Source organism: Pelodiscus sinensis, chromosome 15, assembly GCF_049634645.1.
Source record: "Pelodiscus sinensis isolate JC-2024 chromosome 15, ASM4963464v1, whole genome shotgun sequence".
NCBI lineage: Eukaryota > Metazoa > Chordata > Testudines > Trionychidae > Pelodiscus > Pelodiscus sinensis.
The window spans coordinates 31,010,261-31,035,109 of record NC_134725.1 but is presented as its reverse complement, the minus strand read 5'-3'; the positions used below and the strand labels follow the sequence as shown (position 1 = coordinate 31,035,109).

General features: G+C 42.5%; 1 protein-coding gene across 4 annotated transcripts in view; it reads left to right on the top strand.

Annotated features, from left to right (window-relative positions):
• Positions 1–24,849, top strand: part of DNAH10 (dynein axonemal heavy chain 10) — a 201,463-nt gene that overhangs the window by 92,901 nt on the left and 83,713 nt on the right. For all 4 annotated transcript variants that reach the window (XR_012896005.1, XR_012896006.1, XM_075898516.1 and 1 more), the window contains 9 exons: positions 2,162–2,297; positions 2,437–2,559; positions 5,110–5,244; positions 12,298–12,514; positions 15,301–15,420; positions 19,340–19,485; positions 20,022–20,174; positions 21,539–21,799; positions 23,902–24,074. Coding sequence is in view for 2 of the 4 variants with exons in the window: in XM_075898516.1 (XP_075754631.1) it covers positions 2,162–2,297; positions 2,437–2,559; positions 5,110–5,244; positions 12,298–12,514; positions 15,301–15,420; positions 19,340–19,485; positions 20,022–20,174; positions 21,539–21,799; positions 23,902–24,074 (1,464 nt within the window). In the remaining 2 variants the exon portion in view is untranslated. The remainder of the gene's footprint in view (positions 1–2,161; positions 2,298–2,436; positions 2,560–5,109; positions 5,245–12,297; positions 12,515–15,300; positions 15,421–19,339; positions 19,486–20,021; positions 20,175–21,538; positions 21,800–23,901; positions 24,075–24,849) is intronic.

Here is a 24,849-nt window from a genome sequence, read left to right as displayed (position 1 = left end):
ATATCAACAGGCAAGGCGGGGCACGTTCACGATCCCTTTGTGCGGAGGCCATATGGCTGTGGAACTGGGTGATCCATCACGATGTAACCCTTACCGCATTGTACCTTCTAGGCAAAGACAATATCATAGCCGATGCCCTCAGCAGACACTTCCTTCCCCAACATGAGTGGGAGTTACACAACAAAGTAGTTTGAGGTCTTTTCCATCTCTGGGGGTTCCCGAGTATAGACCTTTTTGCCACGTGTCACAACAAAAAGTGTCATCATTATTGCTCACGAGCGGGTGTAGGCACGAATTCCTTGGGACATGCTCTCCTGCTCAGTTGGAGTCATCATCAGCTACTCTATGCATTTCCACCTCTCCCTCTTATTCCGAGGGCGCTAGAGAAGATAGCGATGGAGGGCGCAACAGTGATATTCATAGCACCCTTTTGGCCCCGACAGACCTGGTTGACGCAATTGTCGAGAATGTCGGTCGCTCGGCCGCGACGACTACCACTGCTGCCCAATTTGCTGTCTCAACGGCACGGTTTGATGGTGTATACGAGCATCGAGCGCATGCACCTCACGGCATGGCTCCTAACTGGTTCCAGCCGCCAGAAATGACGTGCTCTCAAGAAGTAAAACATGTACTGATAAATAGCAGATTGCATAGCACCCACAAATCCTACACTTACAAATAGCATCGATTCCAAATGTGGTACCTGGAGAGGGGCTTTGACCCTCTCTCTTTACCGGTGCAGCAAGCTTTGGACTACATCTGCCACCTGAAGGCAGAGGGGTTAGCAAATGCTTCATTGAAAGTTCACTTGGCAGCAATCTCGGCCTTCCGCCCTCCCTTCGAGGGACATTCGTTGTTCACTCACCTGTTAGTTAAAATATTCCTAAAGGGACTCGAGAATCTGTATCCGACCTACACGACCCCGCCGGAGCCGTGAGACTTAGCCTTGGTACTGAATGTGCTAACTCGTCCACCCTTTGAGCCATTAGCAACTTGCGACTTGCGCATGCTCACGATGAAAGTGTCATTCCTTCTGGCAATTACATCAGCTCTCCGAGTTAGTGAATTGGCAGCTCTTTCGGCCGATCCACCGTACACAGTTTTCTCTGCACAGGGGGTGATACTTCGCGTCCACCCCCCATTCCTTCCGAAGGCAAATTCCCCCTTCCATATAAATGAGCCCGTAAGCCTGCCAACGTTCTATCCAAAATCTCATTCTTCACCTGAAGACTCACATCTACATACCCTTGACGTCAGACGGGCACTGGCCTTCTATCTGCACAGAACACGTGCCTTCAGGAAGTCGCGGCGTCTTTTTATAGCTACGGCGGAACGTTGTAAAGGCCAACAGCTCTCCACACAACGTATTTCCAACTTGATTACCTCCTGCATCATACGTTGATATGCCCTACGGCACGAACCCTTACCAGCACGGCCTTGCGCTCATTCCACCAGAGGCATGGCTGCATCTACTGCGTACCTTAAAGGGGTATCCTTACAGGACATATGCCATGCAGCAACTTGGTCGTCTGCTCTCACCTTCGCCAAGCACTATGCCCTTGCAAAAATCTTGAAGAATGATTCAGCAGTGGCACAAGCAGTCTTGACCACAGCACAGAGACCATAAATCTGAAGCACGCCAATCGTGCTGGACCACTGCTGTGTACTCACTTAGAGTGGAGCACCCTCGGGGACACTACTCGACGAAGAAGAGAGAGTTACTCACCCTGTGCAGTAACGTCTGTTCTTCGAGATGTGTGTTCCCGTGGATGCTCCACGACCCACCCTCCTCCCTGCTTCGGAGCTTCTGTTTATCTCTTTTCAGATGCTTCTGATTGGGAGGAAACTGATGAGTCGGCCCGCACTCAGCTGTAACGGCTCGAATGGCGCGAGGCAGCAGGAGCGCATGTGCGGGCCAGCAGGGCTACTGCTAAGGAAGTTTCTCTGTTTGCGGCGCTGGGACGAGCCCAGCACCTCGAGTGGAGCACCCACGGGGACACACATCTCGAAGAACAGACGTTACTGCACAGGGTGAGTAACTCTTTCTACTTAAAAAATGAAATAAATAGATATACTGTGCCTTGTTAATTTTAAAACATAAGGGAACTGTTGAAGATGAATCATTGCTTGTCCAACATCTCTTTATCTGACATGTCTACAGGTACATTTTATTTGATGGAGATGTGGATGCTCTCTGGGTGGAGAATATGAATTCCGTAATGGATGATAACAAGTTGTTAACCTTGGCCAATGGGGAGCGCATAAGGCTGCAGGCTCACTGTGCTCTATTATTTGAGGTGAATAATGACCGGATCATTTAACAAAAAATAAAGACTTAATACATCTGGCTTCACAGATTCTGAAAAGCAGGAGCCATAATTGCTCTTCATTATTTAAAGTTATTTGTGGCCATCACACTGCAACTTTATTTTTTAGGTTGGAGACTTACAATATGCATCTCCTGCTACCGTATCCCGTTGTGGGATGGTCTTCGTAGATCCTAAAAACTTGAAGTATAAGCCCTACTGGCAGAAGTGGCTTAATCAGAGAGGAAACCAGGTAGAAAATTGCTGGTGTTGATCAGATAATGATTTCAGAAACTGTTATCTGAGTTAAATATAGAATTGTAGCACCTTCATTGGCTGATTTTTTTTTTTGAATTCATTTATCATACAGATCACTATTACCAAGTTTGATTAGATTAGAGCTTTATGAAAATGTGCACTTTGTCCTTTAATTCTTTTGTGTGGAAACAAATAACATCAAAACAGATCAGTGAGTTGTGCATGATTTCCAGAATCAAAGTCAAAAACTAGCATAAGAGTGAACTAATTTGTAAAAAATCCATGACTACTGCTTATACAATATGATGTAAATTTATTTAAAGTAAGGATGTTAAGGATTTGTATAGACTATACAATTAGTCGATTAGGAGAGGCACTCTGCAGAGCCACAGTGGGGGTAGCTCCTGAAGCCAGCATGAGCGAGATTGGGACCATTGTGGCTCTGCCTTTTAAATGTAGTAAGAACTGGGCAGTTCTTACTTCATTTAAAAGGCAGAGCCACAGCAGGGTAGGTCCGGGACCTGGCGGGAGCTGGAACAGAGCAGTCCTGGCTCGTGCTGGGTCCTAGATCATTCCACCTCTGACTCCCCTCCCCCCCCCCCCACTCTCTGCATTGCAGAGATGATGTTGGGGGAACTAGCTTTTAAGCCGGCTTCCCCCAGCACCAGCTCCTGCTTTCCTCCCCATTCTTTCTGCCTCTGATATAGACGCAGCAAAGGAGCAGGAGAGGAATGCAAGTAGTTGACTCAACTAATCAACTACTCTTTTACATCCCTCCTTGAAAGGTGGCTTTATATGTTACACAAAAGCCAGAACTACACTAGGAATTTACTTTGCTTTAGCTATGTCTTTTAGGCATGTGAAAAATCAACTCCCCTGTGATATACAGCTATACTGCCCTAACCCCTGATGTGGATCAGCACTAGGTCTACAGAATGCTCCCATTAACCTAGCTATCACCTCTTGGAGAGGTAGATTGCCTATCCCAATGGATAGGGTGGTGGAGAAACTTGCCTGGCCGCTGGGCAAGGTGTTTGGGGCCTATATTTATCCCTTAGGAAGGGACCTTCCCCAGCCAGCCCTTCAAGGGTGCCCAGAGTGTGATGTGTAGGGCTCTGGCAGCAATTTAAATGGCCTGGGGCTCCAGCCATTACCAATTCTGCAATTGTGGCAGAGGCCAGGAGTCTTGGGCCTTTTTAAATTGCCAGGCCCCACAGCAGCTGACCACTTTGCCCCCCCTATTTGGTGGCTCTGCTAGTAGAAGAACACTTCCTGGTGGTGTACATAATGTCTTCACTGAAGCGCTACAATGTCATAGCTGCAGCTTTTAAAGTGTAGACAAACCTCAAGGTAAAAGGAAACTAAAATGAACTAACATAAAATAATATACTCGAGTACAGTAAAAGGGTTCCATTATTGGTTTGGGATGTTGACATTCCAGCCATTCACTTCACATGTGATAAGTGGACCAGTAAAGTTCAGGAGCCACTGTTCTAGAGTAATCCCCATGCCCTGGCTTCAACCAATTTTATGAGCAATAAATACATATAGTCCAATAAGAAATCCAAGTAATCATCTTCACCAACCCTGATTTTTCATTGGTTTCCAAATAAAAAGTAGTAATCATCCAGTATACCAATAATTCATTAGAGTACTTGAACTCAAAATAGTAGGCATCATGGTGATGGCTGATCAGTAACATCACAGTGTCTGTTTCTATGTTAAAAAGGAAGGTTATGTGTACCTAAAAAGTATAATCTATTTAAACTGTATTTCTAGCAAGTATTCCTGTCCTATGTCCAAGCAGATGTGTGTTGTTAAATCATTCTGCTGCAAAGAATTGTAGTGTGAGCAGAAAGACACCAGATGCCAAGTGTTGCAGTAGAGAGCTAGAGAACAGATTCCTATACCTGGAAGTCTCTCATTTAAGTTCTTCCTACCACATGTCCTGATCCCCTCTGGGAACTGGAAAAGCAAGAACTCTATAAATTCAGCTTAGCTCTGTAAGAGTTTACCCTTGGTCTGGCCCAGTGTTCTCATGTCAATGATTTGGATTCAGAGGCCTATATCCATAATGAGATTAAGTTGGTATAGCTCTATTGCCTTTAGCTGACTGATGCAGATCTACTCCTGCTGAGAATCTGACCCTTAGAGTAATGTTGCATCTCTTGAAGGAGCTACACACCCAGACCTCTACTGGCAGATGGAACATCTATATGGCTATGTCTGTACTGTGTTTCAATGTGGACAACAGGCATGGGAATTGTAGAGAGAACCAAATTGTTTGTGTTCTGCCCCATGTGGAGGCTAGAAGGTACTTAGTTCATGTTAACATGGTCCTCTTTCAAACATGCCTAGGTATGCACTCAGCATCTATGCAGGTCAGTTAGATCACAGGATGCCAGTGTGTGCTGCATTTCATACCCTTATGATCCAAATTGTGGGGTTGCTTAGATATGTCTTAAGAATAGATACAGTTGGTTAGAGAGGTAGCAAACTGATTTTAATGTTTCTATGTGGTTGTGCCCTGTCTCTTGTTTCACAGCAGGAACAAGTTGAGTTAAATCGTCTCTTTGAAAAATATGTACCATACCTTATTGATATGATTGTAGAAGGAATTGTGGATGGCAAGCAAGGAGAGAAACTGAAAACCATTGTTCCCCAAACAGATTTAAATATGGTAAGATATAAAGAGTATTGATTGAGTGCTTCTAAAGAAGAGGAATCTGACAGAGGGAGATTCCTATGAATCTATAGTAAGCCAATGTCAGAAGTGAAACCTAAGTGTTCTTCTTCAAGGAGTGTCCACTGTACATTTTTCAGCACCTCTGCACTTGTAATCAGAAATTTTTGGCAGCAGTATTCCCGCCAGGTACTAGCGCGCACGTGAGGCATCGCTTGTTACATAGCGAGTGTGTCAATGTGTTCATGCCATCAACCGTTGCCTCAGTTCCTTCTCAGCCACTCCTGCTTCGGTCAGAACAGAACGGTGCTCCACGATAGAATAACTAGAGTTGATAGATTTGTGTTAGTTATTAGCGTAGAGCAGGGCTATTCAATTTTGGAAGCTCTGGGAGCCATAATGATACTCACAGCATGTGCCGAGGGCTGCAACTTAAGTGTAATTTCATATATATGCCTATAGCTTCTTTCACACTGATGAGCATGAATACAAAGATTAAGGCAAGACTACACAACACGCAGGTTCCATTTAAGTCAGTCCTGCTGATATTAATAAAATGCAGTATTTACCCAATTTCTACCTATCTGACATCACTTTTAATGAGCAACGACAGTCCAGGAATTTAATTACTAAAACATATATCAACAGAAGACCATCATATTGACTACTTTTTTGTTTTGACTTCACAATTTTAACAAATCAAACACAAACTACCAATACAGTACCGGAATACAAGTACACTCAATGTGAAGATAGTGTCTGCAAACTTTCACCAGTTGTTTCACATAAGGCTTGTATTCCATTGTGGCAGTACGGAAATAGTTGGTCAGATGTCTGTTAAGAGAGGTGTGCAGTTTTGACATGATGATTCCATGGAGGAGAACGAACTTTCACAGACGTATGTAGACCCAAAGCAAGTTAGCACTTTTTTGGCACATTTCAGTAATGAAAGTACATGTCTTCCTGTACATAGATCACCTAAAATGTTTTAGTGTCCTCTTCCTTATGCCTTGCTTTTAGAATAATATTGTTTTGCAGTTCTATCATCTCTTCTTCAAATGTGGTCCTCTCAACATCAGATCTCAATGCTGAAGATGAGATTGCCTTTACGTCAACTGAAAATGGATTTTCAGTAAGTTCAAGAACTGTCTTCAGAAATTTGACATCTACAAATGAGAAGAAAATTCAGTTTTCAGCTCTGAGATGTGCTCCATTAAAAAAATCAGTTAAAAAAGATGCATGTTCACTTAGCTGTGTTACTTGCTAGTTGAGGATGGGAAAATGAGTTATATCTTTCACATGAAACTGATCTGCAAAAAGGGCCAGTTTTGTTTTAAATGCAGAAACCTCGCACATCAGAGAAGGCAAATTTTTTTCTTTGCCTTGAAGTTTATGGTTGAGTGCATTTAAGAGGCCTGTCATATCAGTGAGAAAAGCCACGTTTAGCAGGAATGTCTCTTTGTCTAAACATGACAGTAAATCCTCATGATCCTTTGCCTCCAAAAACACTCGTACAGCAGGCAGTAGTTCCATAAATGGATGTAACGCTTTGCCTTGACTCAGCCATCTAACTTCTGCAAGAATTGCTAAGTTACCATACTGTGTTTTGTACACCTCAACTAAAGCTTGAAATGGTCTATGTTTCAAGCATTTGCAACAATGAAGTTGATGATTTTTGTGACACTATCCATTGTGCTCTTGAGAAATCCTCTCTTTGGTTTGCAGCACTACCGTTCTTGGTGCAGAATGGAATGGCAAGAAAAGAAATCTGGAAACTGGATTTTTCTTCAGTAAAGAAATTAGCTTCTTCTCTTTTCCAACCATGGAGGGAGCGCCATCAGTTGTTACCGAAGTAAGCTTTTTCAAATCAGTGGATTTTCCTGTCCTTCAAAAAATGCCATCAGTGCAGAATAAACGTCCTCTTCCATAGTATGACCCATCAAAGGTAGCAGAGTAAGCATTTCTTCTACATATTTTTTGCCATTGAAAAAATGCACTCTGATTATGACCTGAGATATGTCTGAATGATCAGTAAATTCGTCTGTTGCCAGACTGAAATACTCAGTGCTTTCAGTCTTTTAGCAATTTAGAAAATAGATCACCTGAAATGCTTTCAATTTGTCTTATTACAGTTGAATCCGACACTTGCAGTTTTGATATTTGTTTAACCATATCCTCTTTGTTTTTAAATTCTGCAAAAAGTGATTTGCTGCAGTCCAAGAAGCACTGCTTCATCAATTCACCTTCAGTAAAAGGTCTTTTTGATTTAGTTATATGCCAAGCCATTTTGAAGGAGGCTTCTGCAACAGCATCGCTGGAACATAACAGGAACCTTCCAGTAAGGAACGTATCTTAGTTTTTCTTAAATTGCTGACAGGTGGATACAAGTCTTGGAACTCAGGGTGACAAGAATCATGGTACCATTGCAGGTTTGTTTTCTTTAACTCGGCGATAATCTTTTGACGAAGACACATTGATTTTTCCATTTATCTCTGCAAAAGCAAATTTGATCTCCCAAACAAGGTTGAAAACACTGTGTTCATCCAACATCTCTTCTTTATTGCCATTTTTAATGCTTCCTATTAAAAACAAAATTGTAATACCAGTGTTTTGGGTGTTTAGCTTGAAGCTTCAGGTTGTGCGTTTCTTGGAGTGATTTTACTGTAAAAAGAAAAGTTCTTCTTTGACTGGTCCTCATGGGTGCTCCACTGTAGGTGTCGGGCTCGTCCCGGCACCGCAGCTCAGAGATTTTCAATAGCTATAATCAGCCAGGCTGCACATGTGCGATTAGCAGCTTGCGCCATTCGTGCCCTTTGATTGTTGCGCGCGGCCTGGCTCCTGCCAGTTCCTTTCAACCTATATAAGTTAGTTAGTTCAACATAGTTTATTTCATAGTTTTAATTACAAAAAAAAAAGGAAAAAAAAAAAGAGAAAGGAAGAAAACTGTTTCATTACTGTTCATGGTTTTGCCGCTCTCCCCCCCCTTCCTTGCTGAAGTAGCGGCATCTTGCCAAGTTAAAAAAGACAGAGAAAAGAAAAATAAGAAAAGGAAGACTTACGATCTGGTGAGCGTGATGCCTGGATCACCAGGTTTTAAGAAATGTGCCCTTTGCCACAAGGCTATGTCAGGCCTCTGATGGCCATTCTGCTTGCATAAGGTGCTTGGGAGAGATGCATATTCCCCAAAAGTGTGCCCATTGCTACAGGCTCGCAGCTGGAGCCCACAGTGATAAGGAAATGCGCCTGAAGATGTTACTCTTTGACAAGGAGCTTCAACTGGACATTCCAGCATCAGGCCCTCAAAGGGCAGTGTCACACAAGCGCAGGTGCACAAAGACCCGGTACTGCAGCGCATGCAGCCCTTGGCAGTGTCATTGCTGGTCTTCCTGCCACCTAGACCATTGATCACTCAGCAAAATTTAGCGGTAACATTGGTACCAGTCACACCACTCTTCGGTACCGATGCAACACCATTGTCAGTGGGGCCCAGCAGATTAGCCACTCCTGCAAGCTCAGTACCTTGCTTCTCTAGTGACAGTGAGGATGAACAAGACGTACCGTTTTCTCCACACCATTCCTCACCTAAACCAATGGCACAGGCTCAGCAACAGATTGTCCAGACACAGATGGATAACCTTTTCCCTTGGCTCCTCCCCATCCCACTCCCATAGCCATGGCAAGGTTGAGATCTATGGGGCACATTCAAAACCCAGGTACCTCTTCCAGTGATGCCATAGCCACAACAAATGGCTCTTAACCTCCCTCTGTCACCTGCATCTGAGATAACGCAGGAGGACATTGAGAACCAGGAGGACGAGATGCTTCCTCCATCTCACATCTCTTCATCCTCCCTGGATTAGTTTATTATGCCACCCCCACCCAGCATAGATGATGATTTCAGATTATTGACAGGATCTATACAAGAAAGTCACAGACTTGCTCAACATTTCTCTGGTTGAGGTCGCAGATGTGCAACATAAACTGTCAGACATATTGCAGGCCTTTTCTCAGACAAGATAGCATTACCAGACAACGAAGCCATCCTTGATCCTGTCAAGATCATGTGGTAAACTCTTGCTTCTATTCTGCCCGTATCCAATAGGGTGGATTGAAAATATTATGTGCCAGGAAAAGCAGCCAAGTTTCTTCTCTCACAGTTCCTAATTGTCAGGGTAGTTAAACACTGGAATAAATTGCCCAGGGAGGTTGTGGAATCCCCATTTCTGGAGATATTTAAGAGTAGGTTAGATAAATGTCTATCAGGGATGGTCTTGACAGTATTTGGTCCTGTCATGAGGGCAGGGGACTAGACTTGATGACCTCTCAAGGTACCTTCCAGTCCTAGTATTCTATGATTCTATGATCCCACCCCAAACTCTCTGGTGGTTGATGCAGCAAATACCCAGAGGAAACAAACACAATTCTTGTCAACCCCTTACAGCAAAAATTGGAAAAGACTAGACCTTCTTGGCAGGAAATCATACTCCTCTGACTCCCTTTTAATTAGAATTGTGAATTACTCTACTTTCCTGGCAAAATATACATACAACCATTTTGAGAAGATGAGGTTTTTATTGATAAACTACAAAAAGAGGATAAGGCAGCCTATAAATCGAATATCAACGGGGCATCTTGATAGCAAAACCGCCTCCAGGCTTCCCTTGACATGGCCGACACAGCTTCGAGGTCTCTCGCCATGTTGGTAGTCATGCTAAGGATCTTTTGGCTCCATTTGTCAGGCTTCCCTAGAGAATTACAAAACACCATTGTAGACCTGTCATTTGAGAGTCAGAAACTATCCTCTGACAATACTGACCCTTCACTCCATTCTCTAAAAGACTCGAAGGCAACCCTCAAAATTCTTGGTATGTACATCCCCCAACAGAAGAAAAAAGTCAACTGAATGTATATTCTTGGAAGAGCAGCATCCTATCCATTCCAGAGACTGAACAACATGAGGTGCCACCAGAAACAACAGAAGCAGGGACAGCCACAAGATCAGCAAACTACACCCCAGTCCGCCAATGGCAGTCAGACATTTTGAACCTCTGATCAGGGGGTTTGTTTTTGTTTCTTCATACCAGCAACTACAGATTCAGCCTACAAACTTTTTACAACATCTGGGCTGCAATAACAATGGACAAGTGGGCCCTAGAGGTTCTGGACAAAGGCCTACCAGTCCCATTCACCAAATTTCCACCAACCCATTACTCTTGAGTTATGAGCTGTAAGAAGAGCATGAAAAAACTTTCTCCCTCTAATTCAGGGCAAGGCAGTCAGGGTATATACAGACAACACTGCCTTCATGTTCTACATAAACCGATAGGGTGGGGCCAGGCCACATCAGCTGTGCAACGAAGTGGTTGCCCTATGGACATATCCACAGTATATCTCCCAGGCAAAAAAAATGTTACAGGACTAGCTGAGTTGTTATTTTTACCAGAAGCACAAGTGGGAGATACACCCACAAGTCCTGATTTCCATCTTCCGCATGTGAGGCTTTGCGGAAATAGACTCATTCCCAACATCACTCAACTTCAAATGTCCCAAGTATGACTTCAGGGCGGGCCTGGGCAGGAAGGATGATGCCATTATCAGTAACTGATCTCACAGCCTACTGTATGTCTTTTCACCCCTTCTCCTCATAGGGAAGGTCATTCACAAGATAAAGCACAATCAGGCAAAGGTGATCATGATAGCACCTGCATGGCCCAGACAGATATGGTTCCCTTATGTGTAGCAGATGTCTGTTGCTCCTCGGATTCCTCTTACTCCATGGCCAAACTTAGTATTCCAGGCCCAGGGCTGGGTTCTGCATTCAAAGGCTCATAAGCTTAATCTGACAGCATGGCTCCTTCATGGTTAACAGTGCAACCCTTCACCTTCATGGAAGAAGTACAAAACATAATTCTTAATTGCCATAAACAGAGCACAAGGAAAACCTACCTGTGCAAATGGCTGTATTTTTCCTGATGCAGCAGTGTTTCTCAACCTTTTTTTATAATGTACACCCTTTAAAAAATAATGTATAAGTACCCCCAGTACCTACAGTTTTCAGGCACACACAATTTTTTTCTACCATTTCAACACATTTGTTTAAACACCATAATCATAGCTGGGTGGGCGATTAAATTTTTGCTGCCAATTAGGGCCTGGGGTGGGAGGAAGCAGCATGAAGTTTCCTCCACCCTTCCAGGAGGAGACTTTGCGTGCTCCCTAGCCCCCAAACCCTGATTTGCTTGGGGACAGGGGAGTACATGAAGCCTCCTTCCAGCGCCAGGGGATTGGGTGCCTAAGGGGAACCTTGGGGGTGGGGGCAAAGGTGTTCCCCCACCTGCAGACCAATCAAAAATTTCTGAAGTGGCCCCCAGCAAAAAATTATTGCCCACCCCTGGGCTAAGGGTACTGCTCCACAGTGACCTACAGTGGAGCACCTACAGGGACACTCCTCGAAGAAGAAGAAGAAAGAGGTTACTCACCTTGTGTAGTAACTGATGTTCTTTGAGATGGGTTTCCCTGTGGGCACTTCACAACCTGTCCTTCCCCTTATGCTTTGGAGCTTTAACATTTCTCAGCTGTAAAGAAGGAACTAAGGCAATGATTGATGGTGTGCACAGGTTGGCATGCTTGCTATATCATGGGCAGGGCTGCACATGTGCACCAGTACCCAGGGGAATAGTGTCCCAAAAAGTCCTGATTAGAAGCACAGGAGAACCAAAACACCTACAGTGCAGTACCCAGGGGACACCCATCTTGAAGAACACCAGTTACTGCACATGGTGAGTAACCTCTCTTTTCCTCAGTATGGCCATTAGACAAAGTATGCCTTTATTCCCACTGTAATAAAGACAGTTAGCTGCTAACACTATTCTTTAACTTTAATGAATACCCATATTAGTAGACACACACCTATATGCACACAACTAATCACAACACACTTGAACATAGTGCCCTTCCCCAAAAGTGTGAAAAGAAAAGGGAATCCATAATAAAAATCATCATAATTCTGAACTTCATCTGCAGTTGTTGTTTCTCAATTTTCTACCACAGATTATGCAGTTGACTATGATGCTGGAAGCCATAGTAGTTCTGGAACCCGATGATCCTGATGTTCTGGAGTGCTACTTTCTGGAAGCTTTGTACTCTTCTTTGGGTGCTACCCTCCTTGATGCCGGAAGAATTAAATTTGATGAATGTATTAAACGTATTTCCTCAATGTCAACTGTTCAAGATGAAAATGTCATGGCTAAGCCTGGGGAACTGCCGGGTAGGATTTTGTTATTTATAATTTAGTCTGGGGCACTTCCCTTATTTTAAAAGAAAAGAGTGGTGATGTAGTGAGATATGCCTGTATCAAACCGTTTGTCTTTTGTGTTATATGAAGGATATTAGAGAGACAAGTTGGGTGAGGTTATATTTTTTATTGGACCAACTTCTGTTGGTGGAAGACACAAGCGTTTGAGTTTACACAGAGTTCTGCCTCAGATCTGGAAAATGTCCTGAACGCCACAACTAAATACAAGATGCATTGAACATTATGTCTAAACTTGCCTGAAGGCAGCATGTTTTCTGCATTCCAGACATCTGCCTTGCACTGGAAAGGTGTTTTCAACACCTCTTTGAAGGATTGTCTATGAAGGCCATCTGCTGCTATTAACTTTGAGTGACTTTCAAGTACTCACACGCTGAGAACAATTCCACCCAGGGGAGGTTTGCCCAGTCAGTAAGCACTGTGGAAAATAAACACAAAGCTGCTCCTGAGACGCCCCATACAAGTCCTGGAATAATGGTATTCTGGGGTCTCAGGTACAAACGGCATATCAGGGAGGCCTCAGCACTCTGATGCAGAGATTCTAGGCGACACTCTCTGTGATTGTAGCAAGTCAGGAGAGATAGCCATAATGTAGACATGTTGGTTCCAGGCTATTATAGACAGAGAGGGTGAGTGAGGTTATATCATTTACTGAGCCAACTAAGTTTCGAGCTTCTTGAGAGATCCCTGAAGCAGAGCTCTGTATAAACTCGAAAGCTTCTCTTTCTCGGCAGCAGAAGTTGGTTCAGTAAAAGATATTAGCTCATCCATTTGTTTCTCAGGTGATTTAAACAAGTCTTCAGGGCCTTTCTAGCACCTAGATTAATCCAAGATTTGGAGGGCACCAAAGTTACTTTAAGATACATGGGAAACTTGCCCGGGTTGTAAGTTCTGTGCTGCACCTCTGTCAAGGCTGTTCCCCAGTCTGGCACAATGAATGCAGAAGTGGGGGCCCACAAGTACTCCAAAACCCCTCCTTTATAGGCTCTGGTACAAAAATCCTCCCAAGAAAACCAGGGAAGAGATCCCCCTGCCCCAACCTTTGTTTTGCTTGGAGTTGAGAAAAACAGAGGGGATTCAGACAACAATGGACTCTGCCCTTGTAACTAGGTGCTGAGTCCTAAGGACACAATAATCAACCAATCCCGGTTAATTAGAAGAGACAACAATCCTTTATTATCAAAACAAAACTACAGTTGCAAGCATAGTAAAGTGGCTAGAGGGAAAGAGCCACCACTTGATTTAGATACTTAGGGAAACCCTCAGGGCTAAAACTTAGTTACAAAGAAAAAAACCCACAGTTAACAGCTCAGACAATATTTCCAAATCCCCAAATCAGTAAAACAACGAATCCTGATGGACTATCTAAACTTTTCCCTACTTACACATTTTAAGAAGTCTGTTCTTGGAGAGAGAAGTGTCTCCCATCTCCCTCAGTCTTGGAAGAAACTGCTCTGCCTCTCAGACAAAGAACAGAGAGATAAAAACTCTTCTTTTTCAGTTTGAAATTCCTACTTGCATTGTTATTGGCTGACCAACTGATACCTGGCTAGATACAGGAGGCATTAGTTAACTTCTTAATCACTAGGGTTGCCAGGTGTCCGGTATTGAACTGGACAGTCTGTTATTTTCACTTCCTTTCTGGTAAAATATTCAGAAAATGCTGGACACCTTAAATGCTGACTGGGGAGCTGGGAACTGTCCAACCTGGCGCAGGGACAGTCAGGTCGTTGGCAGCCTGTTAGGGCCAAAAAGTCTCGCCACTCTTTTTTTTTTTTTCTCAACAAACTTTTTCCTGAAGTGTGTTTGTTGTTGTTTGTTGTTTGTTGTTGTTGTTCTTGGGTATTTTTTCTGAAACCGTCTGGTAACCCTATTAATCACCAGGTCAGCACTCCTGATTATGACAACCTCTTAGCACAAAGTCTTACTCTGCACATTTATCTTACTCAAATGATGTTTTTCCTGAAATATTTCAATGTCCGTGTTACAGGGGCGTCCTTGTGCCCGGGACACCCCTTGCTGGTCCTCCCAAAGTACAGCTTCTACTGTTAGAACAAGTACAGCCTCACAGGCCTAGTCCCAAAGTCTACTTCACCCCTACTGGGGTAAATACGGCCACTCTGGCCTAGTCCCAATGTACAGTTCACCCCACTAGGGTAAATACGGCAACTCTGGCCTAGTTAACAGGTAAGCCTCCCAAGAGCCTGGAAGCAGTGTTATTGCGGGGTTGGTGGGATAGTACGGGGACCCGGGCCCTCCCTCTCCACCAGGTCCCAGCCCAGGGCCCTGTTAACAGTGGAAGATTCCACAGCCAGCTCAGTGGGGTTTCCAGCCACAGCATGCTGAGCTCCTGGAGAGCAATCCTCTGCCTAGGGCTACTTCCTACCATTCCTCGTGGGCCGTGTGGACCTCATGGGTTTGGTCAGTGAGTTAAAGTCCCATGGACGGTCTTGCTGACTAGGGTTACTGTGGAGGCTGGGGTGGTTGATCCTGGGGTGGCTGTGGCTACAACTGCTCATGAGCTTGGTCCTGAGCTCCTTCTCCCCCTGCCTCAACTGACCTGAGTAGCTCTTTTTTAATCCTAGAGCAGCCAGAGCATGCCCAGTAAGCTAAAGGGGGTGTGGCCTCCCCTGCCCTCTGTATTTGGTTAACCCCCTCCTAAACAGTGCAGGGGGGATACACCCTGTCACAGTTCCTGATGATCTTCAGTTATTGAATAAGAATCACATTGTGTATTGCAGGCCAGCTTCCAACTTTGTATGACTTTCATTTTGATGGATATCAAAAAAAGTGGGTACCTTGGAGCCAACTAGTCCCTCAATACTTTCATAAATTTGATGTGAGATTTATTGACATTCTTGGTAAGTGTTGGTATCCTATAATCCAAAACATGTTTTCTATAGCCATCTAGTAGTAAATAACTTGTGCGGTACAGGATTCTGTTGTGGGAGATTTCATTCAGGAACTGAAAATGAACGACAATGCAAAAAATTTATTTTACTGCTCCTTTGTGACACATAAAAATAGCCATAAAGTTACTGGAAGAGGGTTTTCTTTCCCATTAGAAATATTAGGATTTTATATCCTTCATCCTGGAGGACTCCAGCAAGCTCTAAGAAGAGTTTTAATGGCGACATCATAATATATCGTTACCTTAGGGCACATCTACACAGCAGGTCTAAAGCTCCAATAAACTGTGCAACTTGAGCTACATCGATTGTGTAGCTTAAGTCAAAATAGCTTATTTTGGCTTTTGGCGCTGTCTACACAGCAGGAAGTCCAATTTAGAGCATTCTTCCTCCAACTTCCCTTATTCCTTGTAAAATGAGGGTTACAGGAGTCGGAGTAAGAAGTCCTTCAGCTTGACATCATGTCAACATTATTTTGAAATAAATGCTTGATGTGTAGACACGGACTGTGTCATTTCTGAATAGCATCAGTTATTCTGAAATAATCCTGCTGTACAGAAATAGCCTCAAACAGCTGGTCTGGTCTACGTGTCTACATGTCACTCAGGATTGTGAATAATTCTATCTAAGTCCCTAAGTAGACAATGTTAGAGAACTTGTAGGTAAGGTCCCATGGGAAGCAAGACTGAAGGGAAAAACAACTGAGGAGAGTTGGAAGTATTTCAAAGGGACGTTGTTAAGGGCCCAAAAGCAAACAATTCCGCTGTGTAGGAAAGATAGAAAATATGGCAAAAGACCAGCTTGGCTTAACAAGGAGATCTTGCACGATCTCAAAATAAAAAAGGAGTCCTATAAAAAATGGAAACTAGGACAACTAACAAAGGATGAATATAGGCAAGCAACACGGGAATGCAGGGGCAAGATTAGAAAGGCAAAGGCACAAAATGAGATCAAACTAGCTACAAGCATAAAGGGAAACAAGAAGACCTTTTATAAATACATTAAAAGCAAGAGGAAGACCAAGGACAGGGTAGGCCCACTGCTTAGTGAGGAGGGAGAAGCAGTAACAGGAAACTTGGAAATGGCGGAGATGCTCAATGACTTCTTTGTTTCGGTCTTCACGGAGAAGTCTGGAGGTGTGCCTAACGTAGTGAATACAAGCAGAGAGAGGGTAAGTTTAGAAGATAGGATACACAAAGAACAAGTTAAAAATCACTTAGTAAAGTTAGATGTCAGCAAGTCACCAGGTCCTGATGAAATGCATCCCAGGATACTCAAGGAGCTGATAGAGGAGGTATCTGAGCCTTTAGCTATGATCTTTGAAAAATCATGGCAGACAGGGGAGATTCCGGAAGACTGGAAAAGGGCAAATATTGTGCCCATCTATAAAAAGGGGAATAAGAACAACCCAGGAAACTATAGACCGGTCAGTTTAACGTCTGTCCCAGGGAAGATAATGGAGCAGGTAATTAAGGAAATCATATGCAAACACTTGGAAAGTAATAAAGTGATAGGGAATAGCCAGCATGGGTTTGTGAAGAACAAGTCATGCCAAACTAATCTGATAGCTTTCTTTGATAAGATAACGAGCCTTGTGGATAAGGGAGAAGCGGTGGATGTCATATACCTAGACTTTAGTAAGGCATTTGATACGGTCTTGCATGATATTCTTATTGATAAACTAGGCAAATATAACTTAGATAGGGCCACGATAAGGTGGGTGCATAATTGGCAGGATAACCGTAGTCAGAGAGTGGTTGTTAACGGTTCTAAATCCTGCTGGAAAGGGATAACAAGTGGAGTTCCTCAAGGGTCTGTTTTGGGACCCGTACTATTCAATATCTTCATCAATGATGTAGATATTGGGATAGAGAGTATGCTTATTAAGTTTGCAGATGATACCAAACTGGGTGGGGTTGCGACTTCTTTGGAGGATAGGGACATAATTCAAAATGACCTTAGCAAGTTAGAGAAATGGTCAGAGGTAAACAGGATGAGGTTTAATAAAGAGAAATGCAAAGTGCTCCACTTAGGAAGGAACAATCAGTTCCATACATACAAGATGGGAAGCGACTGTCTAGGAAGGAGCATGGCAGAAAGGGATCTAGGGGTCATAGTGGACCACAAGTTGAATATGAGTCAACAGTGTGATGCTGTTGCAAAAAAAGCAAATATGATTCTAGGTTGTATCAACAGGTGTGTTGTAAGCAAAACTCGTGAACTCATTCTGCCGCTCTACTCTGCACTAGTTAGGCCTCAGCTGGAGTACTGTGTCCAATTCTGGGTGCCACATTTCAAGAAAGATGTGGAGAAATTGGAAAGGGTACAGAGAAGAGCGACAAGAATGATTAAAGGTTTAGAGAACATGACCTATGAAGCCAGGCTTCATGAACTGGGCTTGTTTAGTTTGGAAAAAAGAAGATTAAGGGGGGCATGATAGTGGTTTTCAAAGGGTGTCACAAGGAGGAAGGAGAAAATGTGTTCCTCTTGGTTACTGAGGACAGGACAAGGAGTAATGGGCTTAAAGTGCAGCAGGGGAGGTTTAGATTGGACATTAGGAAAAAATTCCTAACTGTCAGGGTGGTCAAATATTGGAATAAATTGCCAAGGGAGGTGGTGGAATCTCCCTTTCTGGAGATATTTAAGAACAGGTTAGATAGACATCTGTCAGGGATGGTGTAGGTGGAGCTTGGTCCTGCCTTGAGGGCAGGGGGCTGGACTCGATGACCTCTTGAGGTCCCTTCCAGTCCTATTATTCTATGATTCTATGATGGAAGAATCCTTCAGTCCAACTAGTTACTGCTTCTTGGGGATGGGGGTGGGGTGGTGGAGAACCCCATACTGTCACTGTAGTAAGGTATTTATATTGAAGTTCTGCAGCAGTACCGGTGTGGTGCTGTAGCATTGTAAGTATAGACATTGCCTTAGACTTAATACCTTTCCCTGTGAGGGGCAGAGACCAATTAACTATTCAGGTTCAACTTTGTGGGATTTCACCCTTCAAATTCTTTAAGGAGCTTGCCAAAACTTTTCAGTAAAACGAGGAATGTGGAAAACTGAGATTTGTGATCTATCTTAATGTAAAGGGTAAGGAAAAAAAACAAAATCAGGCCATCTTTTTATATAATAAAAAAGCAGTATAGAACAGATTCAAATTAGTTCACAGTTCACCTGTCAAGGATTGTTAGGAACCATGTTTTACATAATTACTGGGGTTAAAAAATAGGAATGGCTGAACCAATGTAAAAAACAACTACGTTCTCCCAGGGTAGATAAGCCAGGAAAATCATAGATCATGTCTTAGTTGCCTAGTTAGGGTAAAGATTAACCTGTCAGGAACTTCCCTAATACACAATTGTTATGTGAGCACAATAAAATAGTGACAAGTGAATTGTACAGTTATGACAAAGTAATGCATATAATTTTATAGTAACAATTCAGTAAGTATATGTTAATACTTCTGAAAATACAAGATAAATTATATGGCCACTAAAGTGATCCCTAATAACTTCAATCTGGTGTCACAATGCAAAATTCATCTTTGCAGATCTCTAGCAAAAGGACTTCATAAATCCCAGATTAATACTCAAAATAGGGATTAAGCGGGGCTTGAATTGAGTAAAAACTTTTTGCTGGATCTTTCCATGGGATGAATGCAGTCTATTTCAGCGCATATGAATAAAATTTCCACAATAAACATTGAAATGAGAAGGCTGTGCAATTAAGGTTGTTCTTAAATACAGGCTATTTCAAATTATGCTTTTATGCAACTGTGTATTAACACAGTACGGGTTTGCTCTAGCAATGCGTACATAAGCGAAACATCCAAGTCTGCTGCATTTTAAGTTGATCTGTTACTCTTTCTTTATAGTTCCTACTTTAGATACAACACGCACTACATGGTTATTAGACCAGATGGTAAAAATCAAACACCCGGTTGTTCTTGTTGGTGAATCTGGTACTTCTAAGACTGCGACTACACAAACATTTCTAAGAAACCTAAACCAAGACACTAATGTATGTACTCCTAGATTCTGTTCTGTTTATAAAACCCATGTCTTCCTCTTCCTCATGTTGTATGTTGTCAAATATTTGCATTTCACTGCAGAAGTAATTGATTTCAGCCATGGGTAAAATAATACCTCCAGTTTAAAAACCTGATTAAGCAACTAGATTTTCACTAGCTGAGCCCTGAAACTCTGCACAGGTCTTAGGCTCTACTTAAGTGCAAGGTCCTGATTCTAAGGCCCTAAGTGAGATCCTTCAAGATCAAAGGCACTGAATTAATGTAATTATTCTTAAATAGAGATTAATTTTTTAATAAAGTAAACGTGTTTATCAAATGACCTTCATAGTGTCTTATTGAACCCCCAGAATGGTAATTTTGCTCTTCTATGCCAGCTGTATTCTAAGTGAATAGCTATACTAGAATGGTGTTTAATGTACAACTGATGTACTGCATATTTTCATATTATCAAATATAAAGAACATTGTCTAAAAAGTGCTACTTTAAATTTTTTTTAAAAGATTGATCAAATGTTCTTTCTGTGTAGGTGTTGCTAATAATTAACTTCTCTTCTCGTACAACATCAATGGATATTCAAAGAAACTTAGAAGCAAATGTAGAGAAACGTACAAAGGATACTTATGGACCTCCTATGGGAAAGCGCCTCCTGGTTTTCATGGATGATATGAACATGCCAAGGGTAAGCTGCCAACCTGCTTTCAATATAACATAAGAAGCTGCAGGCTGCATTCTTGTGGTCCGTCCAGGCTCAGGCTGTCAAACGATTAAAAAAATTAATCGTGCGATTAATCACGCTATTAAACAATAATAAGAACACTATATATTTAAATATTTCTGGATGTTTTCTATATCTTCAAATATATTGATTTGTTAGGGCTATCAATTACTGTAATGTGTGCTAACGCCTGTGATTAACATAGGGAAGAATTAACTCATTAAAAAAATTAACGTGCATTAATTGCAGGCGTTTCTGTGCGGTCCTACCCCTTTGAAATGCCACAATGGTGTTTCAAAGGGGCAGTGCAACGTGGAGTCCGGGGGTCAGCTGGAGTCCCCAGCTGACTTCAAGCTCAGTGCAGCACTGCCCTTTGAAATGCTGCAGAAATGTTTCAAAAGGGCAGAGCTGCACAGAAACACCTGCGATTAACTCACATTAATTTTTTTAACACGTTAATTCTGCCCTGTGTTAATTGCAGACGCTATTGTATTAATTGGCAGCCCTAATTATAACACTTGGGCCTCAGCTTTGTACCTTCCAATATCTAAGGTTTGGATCTTTGAACACTCTGGCATGTTTCAGTGCAACTACAGTATCACTCAGTCTTTAAAAATGTATATTTTTTGGTGGTTAGGCTGCTATCCTGGGGTCGCTCTATCTATAGTCAAACTAGGCAGCTGCCTAGGGCTCTCATGACAGAGGTATGGGTGCACCAAATTTGAGTGAAATTGTGATTCAGTGTGCAAGCTTGCAATGTCACTTACTCAAATTTGGCACTACCTCCTTTGCATTAGGACAGAAGAGTTGCTGGGTTGAATTTGACTGGTGTGACCCAGTTTGCCAAGTTGCAATGCCACTCACCCAAATTTGGCCTAGCAAGCCTTTCATCATGACAAAGATATGGCTGGGCCTAATCTGCTACTCTAGGCCTGTAAGGAGGGGAGTATTCTGCTGAAGTTTTGCCTATAATGTCTTGAATCACTTCTTTTGACATCAGGATCCTCCTTTCTTCATGCCCTTAAAATGACTGTCACACACTGATCCTTCCTCTGGCTGACATCATTGAGATGTGATTTCCTTGGAATCCATCCATATCTTTCCAAAAGCTGATCATGGATGTATAAGTGTGTCACTCATCAGCAACAAAAGGTGCTTTCCCTGCCTGAGCCAATCAGAATAAGAGAGGAGAATCAATCCCCAAAGCCTTATGTCACTTAGACATTATGTTGTATTGAATGTGGACCCAATGACTTCCTGTTGCAGGTGGTTCCAGGCAGCTCAGCCATGCTATGATTACAATGTATTGGCTCTTTTGTTTTATAAAGGTTGATGAATATGGCACACAGCAACCAATTGCCTTGTTGAAGTTGCTTTTGGAAAAAGGTTCCTTATATGACCGTGGCAAGGAGATGACTTGTAAGAGTCTTCGAGATCTTGGCTTTATTGCTGCCATGGGCAAAGCTGGAGGAGGTCGTAATGAAGTTGATCCTCGATTCATTTCGCTCTTCAGTGTTTTCAATGTACCTTTTCCTTCTGAGGTGTCTTTGCATTTGATTTATGCCTCCATTCTGAAGGGTCATACTAAGGTAATTTGAATTTATTTGAGGCTTAATAGGATTGTTATTTATAAATAGAATTTTATCTTTCATGAAACTACAGAACTTAAATGTGTTTCTTTTAGTGATTTCCTTTCTTCCTTGTTTGCATCCAATCTGTATCTTACAGCTTAGTGACTGTTATTAATGAGCACTCACAAGGGTGACTGGTGAAAGAAGATGGTGCAGTGGACCAGCCACGTGACTCTCCTAGCCCAGGGAAGGGTTGGCACAACCCCCCCCCCCCATCCCCACCCTTGCTCTGCCTCTGCCCTAACTCTTCCCCCACCCGAGCTATGAGGTTGGGGGACTAGCAAGCGAGGGACCAGGGGGGAAGTAGAGCAATGCAGCCCCAGCTTGCTCTGCTCCTCTGGCTGCATTGCTATGCTTCTTACTGGTGAATGTGGGGTTGGGCTGAAGGTGGCGGTTCTGCTCACTTCCTGAGCAATGAAGCTGGAGGAGTGGTGTGATCTAGGGCCATGTTTCTCTGCTTGCCTCAATACTGCCAGTGAGTGCAGGGAGGCTGCACCCCTGCTGTGGGCACCAAACTTTTCCCTCCACTAGTCCCTCTGCTGGCCCCTTGCCTCTCCTGTCCACAATGTTTGGGGGACCCATGACTCCTTACAGCCCTATGTTACCTATGGGCACTCAGATTCTTTTCTTGGCCTTCCTTTAAGTTGGGAGAGAATCATGCATTTATTCAAGGAAATAATTTGGATCCAAATAGAGAATAACTTCCTTAGGAAGTCAAGTAACAAACAGTAATGCCATGCTTCAGACTGGAATTGTTGCAATCCTGCTACTAAGAGATTTTAGACAAGAGATGATGATTCTTGTCCCCAGATGCATTGAAATCAATGGAAGTCTTTCTGTTGACTTCAGTGGAGATTTTGAATCAGATCCTACATTGCTGCTGACAAACTGTTTTGCATATCATTTTTACATCTCCACATTCTGATTCATTTTATAAACTTATACACTGTTCTCTTCTCCTTTCACTTTTCTTTCCCTTTTCCATAGCTTTTAAAATGTGGTTGTAAGTCTTCAAATAGTATAAATACAGAAGCAGCAAGAAAGAGCAGCCATATGCAGGGAGTCAGCTTAAAAGCCAGCTCCCTGCATGCACTGGCTCTTGGGGAGTTGCCTGCTGCCCCATGCTGCTGCCTCTGTATCAGAGGCAGCAGCTGCTTCCCAATGAGCAAAGTGGCAGGGAGGAGCCAGTGCACACAAGTTGCCAATGAGCTAGCTGCTGCCCTACATGTAATCATATATCTGATGAAATGTTCAGCAGTTACACAGTTAATCAATTATATGCATTTTAACATCCCTATTTCTCCTGTGGGCCAAAGCTGTTATGGCAAGAGAAGACTTGGGTTATCCTCTCTGCCCAGGGCAGCTTGTGTATTGAACCCTCCAGCCCCATCCCAGAGTAATGATTTAAATGAAGAAAAAGCTTATTTGAGTTAAGGACCCAATGAATGTCCTGTAGATATTCTAGTTCTCTATATAGTAAGTATTTGTTGTTGCTGTTCAATAAAGTTTGTTAATAAAAAATTAATGAAGAGGGATCATCTTGTGTTGAATTGCTACATACTGAGCAATAGACTATTCAGCCAGAAGATAATTTGTAAATTAATGTTTTTCATAGAAATCTATAGCCAGCTGTAAATGCACAAAGATCTATAAAATTTTGAATTGAAACACAGAAAATTAAATATAATGTGTTAAAATTGCATCACTGAGCACATGAAATTGTAATTTTATATGTGAGACATTTATTATCCATATTGCAGTAGTGTCTGGGATCACCAATCATGGGACCAGAATTCCATTGTGCTAGGTGCTGTACAAACATAGAACAAAAAGATGGTCCCTGCAAAGAGCTTACCATATAAACAATGAAATAGCCAGACTGAGTGTAAGAAACAGCCATTATAGTATACACTTACATTCTGGAAAACATTTTATCTTGCCAGGAGTTATTTTAAATCTATCAGTTAAGGGTAGAAAAGTAGGAAAGCGGAGTATATTTGATAAATCATATTTCTCCTGATCAGTCTCAAGAAGAAGTGTTTCCTTTCTCGTGTTTGCAGACTTTTAATGACTCAATAGCAGCGATTACTGACAAGATGACGTTCTGTACTTTGGAACTGTACAAAGCCATAGTTCGGGACCTACCCCCAACTCCTTCCAAATTTCATTATATTTTTAATTTGCGAGATCTCTCCAGGGTCTACAATGGGCTTGTTCTTACAACACCAGAGAGGTAAGTGGAGAAAAAACGTTTAGAAAAATTCACTTAACTGGAACTACACTCATTTGTGATCTGGCCCAATGTAAGGCAATTTTGTTATTTTAAAAACAGCAATATTTGGCAGTCTCATAAATCTGAGGTAGCTTTTCTCCTGCAGCTAAGCTGTATATAAGTGCTGGGCATCAGGGAGTCAGAGATACCTTCCTTATTGTAAGGGGCAGTCTGGCGTATTCTCAACTGTGGGGTGAATTAGAGACATGTAAGAGCTTTTCTGATTTTCTTCCAGCAAGACATAGTCCCTAAAGAACCATATGCCACCTAAGAGTCAGTGTGCTCTGATACACCATCTTCTTTTCCAGACTCCCTTCGTGCCAAGATAAAAGGGGGCACTTGGTGCAGGCATCTGGTCTGCCAAATTTATCCAAGATGAAGTGTTGAAGAACTTCGCTCTAGCATAATTCTCAGCTGTTCAACAAAGACCTGTTTAAGATTGACGTATAAGTCAATCTATGTCAATATGCCTTTACCTAGCTGTGGCATAGATTAGAAATGTTCTGTGAGTACTTACTTTCAGCTACCTGGCTTTTGTTATGCCACAGCTTTGCTCTTAATTTTGATTGTAGTGCCCTTTTGCCTAAGTTGCTTCATATTGCTCTGAGTAAATTAATAGTTTAACTTATTATCCACCTGTCCTCCATTGTATAGAACATAGCAGTGTTAATGGAGTCATTAACAAATGCCTATAAAGCATCTTTAATATTGGAAACTCTTTTTTTCTCCTATCTCA